This window comes from Bactrocera latifrons, unplaced genomic scaffold (assembly GCF_001853355.1).
Source record: "Bactrocera latifrons isolate USDA-ARS-PBARC rearing strain unplaced genomic scaffold, ASM185335v1 scaffold_35, whole genome shotgun sequence".
Classification (NCBI taxonomy): Eukaryota; Metazoa; Arthropoda; class Insecta; order Diptera; family Tephritidae; genus Bactrocera; species Bactrocera latifrons.
The window spans coordinates 171,693-179,797 of NW_017536990.1; the positions used below are offsets into that span (position 1 = coordinate 171,693).

At 34.8% G+C, this 8,105-nt stretch overlaps 1 protein-coding gene across 17 annotated transcripts in view; it reads left to right on the forward strand.

Moving 5' to 3' along the window:
* The window catches only part of LOC108971628 (RNA binding protein fox-1 homolog 2), a 97,505-nt gene that overhangs the window by 68,799 nt on the left and 20,601 nt on the right, over positions 1–8,105 (forward strand). For 4 of the 17 annotated variants that reach the window (XM_018937828.1, XM_018937829.1, XM_018937831.1 and 1 more), the window contains one exon: positions 4,376–4,532. The exons of the other annotated variants lie outside the window; for them this stretch is intronic. In XM_018937828.1, the coding sequence (XP_018793373.1) occupies positions 4,376–4,532 (157 nt within the window). The remainder of the gene's footprint in view (positions 1–4,375; positions 4,533–8,105) is intronic. 17 annotated transcript variants of the gene reach the window in all.

The window sequence follows — 8,105 nt, forward strand, 5'->3', positions numbered from 1 at the left end:
ATACCGTTACAATTAGCGGAACATAAATACGAAATCATATTGAAATGTTTACTTCAATTGGAATTAGTATTTGTGATTTAGGGCTCATCAGAAGTAGATTGTATGGCGTAATGTAAGAAATCGAATTTTTTCATAAGTGTTTAACTATTATCTCATAGATTCTAGAGTTTTATTTGTTAGGTTAGCATTTTTTGAAGTTTTCTGAAGCATTATAATACAAAACATGAAAAATATACTTTTTAGGAAATAGGTAAAACATCGGACATTTCAAAGAAAATCCAAAGTGCTACTGCCACACTTTTAAAAGATAAAATATCCCAAGCGTAGCCAGGTCCTTCTCCACCTGGTCCTTCCAACGGAGGAGGTGGAGGTATTCCTCTACCTCTGCTTCCGCTGGCGGGTACAGCGTCGAATACCTTCAGAGCTGGAGTGTTTTCGTCCATTCGGACAATATGACATAGCCAGCGTAGCCGCTGTCTTTTAATTCTATGAAATATGTCGTCATATATCTCGTACAGCTCATCGTTCCATCGAATGCGATATTCGCCGCGGCCAACGCGGAAAGGACCATAAATCTTTCGCAGAACTTTTCTCTCGAAAACTCGCAACGTTGACTCATCCGTTGTTGACATCGTCCTAGCCTCTGCACCATATAGCAGGATGGGAATTATGAGTGACTTATAAAGTTTGGTTTTTGTTCGTCGAGAGAGGACTTTGCTTCTCAATTGAATACTCAGTCCGATGTAGCACCTGTTGGTAAGAGTTATCCTGAATTGGATTTCTAGGCTGACATTGTTGGTGGTGTTTACGTTGGTTCCAAGATAGACGAAATTGTCTACGACTTCAAAGTTATGACTGTCAACAGTGACGTGAGAGCCTAGTCGCGAGTGCGACGACTGTGTGTTTGATGACAGGAGATATTTCGTCWTGCCCTCGTTCACTGCCAGACCCATTTGTTTTGCTTCCTTGTCCAGTCTGGAGAAAGCAGAACTAACGGCGCGGTTGTTGAGGCCGATSATATCAATATCATCGGCATACACCAGCAGCTGTACACTCTTATAGAAGATTGTACCTTCTCTATTTAGTTCTGCAGCTCGAATTAYTTTCTCCAGAAGCAGGTTGAAGAAGTCGCACGATAGGGAGTCGCCTTGTCTGAAACGTCGTTTGGTATCGAACGGCTCGGAGAGGTCCTTCCCGATTCTGACGAAGCTTTTGGTGTTGCTTAACGTCAGTTTCATCAAAAAGGGTGTCACTCGTCCGAGGATTGTTGTTTCCTTTCATGGGGGGTGGTTTTTTACTTGGCGGGTCCCAAACCCAGCGCACAACCCAATGTATGCGATATTTTGCCTTCTCACTTTAGCTCGCCTTCAAACCGATGTTCTTAGGCTACCCAGAGGACACTTGGTCAAAGGCCGGAAGTCGTGAACTGCTTCTGTAATATGTAAAAGAATCGTTTCTGGCCACTCCCAAGTCAATGGCAATCAGAGAACTTTGGTCACTTGCGTGAACTTCTACACATGACTCCATCCTCCACATTGAAATACTTATTGCAAAATAGAAAAATGTCTGAGCACATTCGACGTAAAGTAATGAGGTTCGCTCTGTAATCGCGCAGCGACCAGCTAGAGAAATTTAAAAGAAGCAAAATGATGTCCATGTAAAAATATCACAAGGAACAGCAAAGAAATTACAATTTACCAAGGGAATGAAAAATCAACGAGTAGTAAGAGTTAAACTCCATCAGAACTACACAAAGTGAAATAAGGTAAACATAAAAAGTTACGAACCTCCCCCGAAAGGCACCCATTCGCAGTTACCCTGCTATTTAACATGATTACCATATTTGGCAACACTGAAACCTTCAGCAGCCCAGTACACTTATAGCCTTGAGAGATGAGCAAAAGTAATGCGCCTTAAGTAACGCTAATGCGCATTGAAATTTTATGGTGACAGACGGCAGATTTGTACATTTAGACAGCTGATTGTGAAATTTGATTAGTTATTAAAAAAAAAGTGAAATGAATAAGAGAAATTATTAATATAAATTTTGGTAATTTTGGAAAAACTATGTTCAAAGATAATAGAGTGATATTAAAAGCAATAATTGATTGTAATGCGAAAAAAGGGCGCGAAAAAGCTAGGAATATTGGAAAAATGGATAGCAAACTGTGCGTTGTTTATTTTATGCCATCGAAAAATATTCAAATTTGTTTTTGTTGATATATGTACTTGCATATAATTTAATTAGCAATATAAAACTGCTGATTTTGATGCTGTAAATGCAAAGAAGGCACCAGACTTCCAGCGAGATTTGTCAAAAAATAGGAAAAATCTGCCATTTTTGAGCTGTGTTGCCTAATCAAATTTGGTAAATTCATCTAAATGCATGAAATTCTTGTGCATTACAAAGTTGGATTAACGTGGGTCAAATGTAAATTAAGCCCGCTAGTGCATATTTGCACTATCGTCTGGCAAGGCTATTATACGCACGCTGAGGTGCCTTGCCACACCTCTCGACGAACGACTGATGCCCGTCACAACTTGGATATCAATATTTTACCTTAGGCGCGCAATTCACCCGACCTAAACTAATATACCCAATAACCCCACTCAAAGGTAACATAAAGGACCGAAAACGCAAACCTAAACGCAAAACTATATGAATAATTGTCTCTGTTTCTAATGGTTGGCGGGGTACTGTAATATGTATGTATGTACACGTATGTGTATGTATGTATTTTACATAACAAAAAAATTTCAAAACTGTTTTCGTTTCTAAAATATGATTATTGAAAAATAATAACTTTTTAGCATTTGTAAAAAAATAAGAATAAAAGTATATAAACATGAATAAATCGTATATTTGGTAATAGTATCGAATCATTCAAAATAATTTTTCTGTTCAGCAGAATTTCATAATAATTCGAATAACTTCACTATAAATATAATTTGTATAAACATAGAAAAGTGGCAACAACATGTGATATGCCCATATAACTTTAAGCATTCCACTTCAAATAAATGAGTTAGATCTTTTCGTTAATGTGCGTATGCATATTCTTAACCACGTAATGATTAAATGCATATGTATATTTTTACTGAATGTTTCGTACTTGATATACATACAATGTGCGTTCCAAAGTAAACAGGAACACTTGCTGAATCTAGCGCCCCCTGATGGCGCCATCTATATGTCGACTGGTGCGTTAGAATCTGCTATCTTTATCGATTGTCCAGTGAGAAATTCATGTCATTTCATTGAATGGAAGTGAAGTTATTGCGTTTTAAGTGTCAGTATGTTTGTGTTATCGGTGCGAAAATGAGCTTCGAACAAAGAGCCACAGTGAATTTTGTTTTAAAATTGGTAAAGCTTTTACCGAAATGGTTCAATTGATAAAATAAGTTTATGGCGATGATTGCCTATCCCGTAGCAGTGTGCACGAGTGGTTTCAACGTTTTCAAAGTGGTCGTGAGGACATAAATGACGATCAACATCAAAATCCTTGATAACCTGAACTTCCATTGAAACTGTGGGTGAATTCATCAAAAATCAGCCGAAATCATCATTGAAATTCATGGAAATGGAATTGAACATCTCCAAATCATCAATTTATTGCATTAGGACCGAACAAATGGGCTTACGAAAGGTGTGTGTCTGGTTTGTTCCGCACAAAAACCAACATTCGAAGGATGATTATTTGACCAAAAATCACATTTTACCATCAACCACTCTCCATATTCACCTGATATGGCACCGTGAGATCTCTTCCTTTTCGGAAAAATGCATTTGTCCATGACCATTTGTCCATTACTTGACCAAAAATCACATTTTCACCCTTAACCACTCTCCATATTCACCTGATATGGCACCGTGAGACTTCTTCCTTTTCGGAAAAATGCATTTGTCCATGAAAGGAAAGCGTTATGCAGACGTAGATGCCATTCAAAAGGCTTGCACCGGCACACTGTCGGCCATACCGGCCAACTCGTTCGACATGCTTTTGGACCATGCAAAAAACTATATTGAAGCAGAACAAGACTATTTTGAATAAGATAAGTTGATTTTGCCGAAAAACCATTTCTTCAGTTTTTTGTAAGTCCATTTTACTTTGGAAAGCACCTTTTATATAATAAAAATGTAAATAGTTAATTAATCATGCTCTGGTTCAAGAGAAATATTTATCTATGGTTATATAGTACATATGTATAATTCGGACTGCTATGTTGCAGGAAATTGTTTTAAATCCTATTTAATGATAAATTATAAAAAAGTTTCTGTGCAGTTATGGGAAATAAAATTATTAATTATCTTTATTTGTGACAATGAACTAAAAATTCGCAACAAAAAATCGTAATTTATTAACTGCATTGCAAGGATACCGTTTCCCAGTTACTTGGCCTTTTGTCGGCGCACCAATTGGAGCGTCTGCGATAGCACCAATGCCAGCTGGAGCCGCAACAGCAGCAACATCCCTAACCCCTGGAATGTCACCCATTGTACTCGCAACTCGAGAATCTACACCGCGACGAAGGTACAGTCCGTCGTTTATAGAGCAAGAATTTGTTTCCTGATGTTTGACTTCGGTACTTAAAAGCAGAATTCTATAACTGAAATGTAATTTCCCTTATCAATGTTGCAATCATGTACACACACTTCTTGTAATCGTTTGTCATTACACCTTATATCGAATTTTTAAAATTAGGCTTTTTCGAAACCTCTTATTTATATATTTTTTCATAAATGTATTTAATTTTGGATTTTGTGTGTCGAAAAACTCGTAAAATATGCCATTATTTTATTATTTACTTTTTATAGATAACTCTTATATTGGTGCTTGAAAATGGTACCTTTTCCAAGATTTGGAATTATTTTTCTTAAGGTCCTATTCAAGTAGTAGATTAAGCACTAATTAAAGCCACGTTTTGAGGTTTTGTGTACCTTAAGTTATTTCTGCGATGTCTGTTTTATATGTATTGATATCACATGGTTCTTGGCTTCTTGCTCTATTTGTTTTCATTATTAATCAGCTTTCTTACACACTGAACTTTATTTCATGATTTGTAGATAATTTTACCAAATTGTGGAAAAATAGAGATTGTATGATGTGAATTATCTGATAAGAAAAAGGGGGCACTTTACAATGCTTAACGTTTGAAGTTTTTGTTTATTTTATAAGTTTCATGCTATTGAAGGATTTTTTATGTGTATGTATGGACATATTTATTTGTGTGATATACTATTATTGGTTCATTATTCACTGATAATTGGTTTTCATACTACATTACGACAATAATTTTGCAATTTTGGTCTTACATTAAACACTAAAAACTAAACCTTTTAACTCAAACCAAAAGTATTTATATAAAGCTATAGACCAATAAAATCGTTTATTATAAGGTTATCAAGGAGACCAGAATGAAAAGTGGGATTTGGAATTTAGCAGACGATAAAAGCACAAAACAAGCATTAATGTAACGTATCTTTAGGTGCTTCCTAAGTAACTTTTACGCATCATCTTATGTACTAGAAACGCTGTGTTTGAGTTCAATTTTGATCGCACGTCATTAAAAACATATTCAAAATGATTTACTTACAATAGGTCATGATGAAGTGAATTCCTCTTATCACATTATCGTTTATTAAATTTAAACATATGTAATTTTTGCATGCTAAATAAATTTATCTAAAGAACTAGTAATGTATAATAATTTGTAATAGGAACTTGGAAAATCATGTACAATTACATTTTTCATAATAATGTTCTATATTTTAGAACAGTTATCATTAAACTCTAAAGTTACGCTTATATGTAAACCAACAATATATATTTTTTAATTTAGTATTCTTGTGTTGTATGAGTACATGGGCATATATGTATGTATGTATTTTATGGACGAATTTATAATAAATGTATGTTTGTCGTGAATATAGTCACATTGCCTCCTGTTTCCACTGTTTAAAAAATATTTGATGTATAAAATTTAGGTTCTACGTTATAGTAGTTTACCGAATCTCGGCTTCTTGCCACAAACCACATAGTTATCTGTTGATGGCAAAAGTCCACGACAATATATAGTTGTCATGCAGTTTATTAGTTCACCAAAACCTTGGCATGTGAAGCATCCCCAAACAGGAATTTTCTCTGAATATTTTACTGTTCCGCTTCGACAAGTCATCCCCATTCTTGTGCATCAATAAGTTCCTTCCAAAGCTTCACAATTAAGCCAACTTGAGACATTTCCCTTGAGAACAAAGATATAGCGCTTTGAAACGTTGCGCGTATACATAACTCATTTCTTATAAAAATGCGTTTGATAAAGCGTATAAATGATTATTGCTGCAATTGGCAATTAAATCAAGTTGTTTGAAAATCATGGCCTACTTGATTTTCAAATTATTTCAACCGAGGAAGCCGATTACTTTCTTGTGCTCAAAGTATTGTAAAAGATCATTATTATGTCGAATATAGTTTTATAATGAATGGATTGCAATCATAATTGGTATAATATTAACTTATACTATAGATCTTAGGAAACATTTAGTTTCATTACTACACTTTGTTTCCCGTCCCAGATATTTATATTGAAATCAAGCTCAAACGATATACTATGCACTCATATGTGATAAGAACTTAATCAAAGTTGCAAATTATTTCGGAATCAATATTGGTATAATTTCGGTAATCAGTATATTAGGGATAATTGATATTGACCAATTTCATTAATTCAGCGGAATTACTATGTCAGGTATATTGGGACTAGCGGTGGCTCTGGACTTATTATATTAACTTAACCGAAGGCCCTGGTAGCCAGTGCTGATTCTTACAAGTGGATTAATTATTTATAATTAGTTCTCTTTTAAATAAATAAATAAAAAAAATCTTAAGTTCTCGTTTACATAACTAATGCTAAAATCATTATATTAGGAGTGTGGGACTGGGAGGAGGAAGTATTAACACGAGAAATTTAATATTTTTGACGTATTTACTTAGTGAATTATCGCCTTTAAGTAGCTTTCAACATTACCGCTATATGGAAGGTAAATGGAATTATAATTCGGTTTCCAACTGACGGAGGAGATGCCTAAAAGGTTTTTCATACTCAAATGATAGATGTAGTTTTAATGACTGTGTGATATGTACAGTAAACCTCTTAGTGAACGGACTCCCTAATGCGATTCGTTGTACCATATTACAGTTTTGTATTTTGAAGTGGATTAATTTTGGCACGATTAATGGTTTTTGTGGACATAACCTTTATCTGATTACGCCAACCGCAACGCCAACTTTTTGGTATCATGACTCAAGTTATCGCTGGCGCAAATGGACGGACAGTAACCCGGATTTCACCTCGCCTTGTCCCCTTACCTACAGTTATGTGAAAAATAATAAGTACAGTGGCATGCAGTTAGTGAAATTAAAGTTTATCTAAAATTGTGTTGGAATCAACGGCAATTAACTAATCAAATTAATTAAGAATAAACTAAAAAAATTAAATTTTTATTATTTACATTTGTTTTCAAATTTGCGATTTTATATAAATATTATAAAAAATACCATATTAAAAAAAGTAACTGGTTTTCATTCAATTGTGATATTATCAATTTCTAAGTAGTTTAATATTTTGTTAAAAATCCATGTTACTTTAAAACTTATCGACACCGCTTCGTCAACTAGATTTAGGCGGACGGCGGACGGAAACTAAAATTGCGTTCCATGAAATGAAGTTGAAAAAGCTCTTAATTATTACTTGAACATTTTTCTCTTAACGACGCTTTCATTGTATTCCACAAATTTTCAATGGATTTTAGATCCGGGGACTGCGGTGTCCACTCCATTATTGACTCTAAGCCAATCATATGATTACTTAGCCATTTTTTATGCCTAAGAGGCATACATTCTGTCAAGAAAGTAGCTAGAATTCTTCACTTCCCATTCTCATCTCCCGCTTATATGGAAGACAGATAAATTTTTTTCCCCGGTTTGTATAACTGTCCTTAATTATGATGCAAAAAATTAGCGCAATCTGTCAACCAGTGTGTTTACAGCAGCTGTTTATGTCAGTCGACCTCAGTAGTGTTTGTCGAATTTTACAAAATTTTTTAA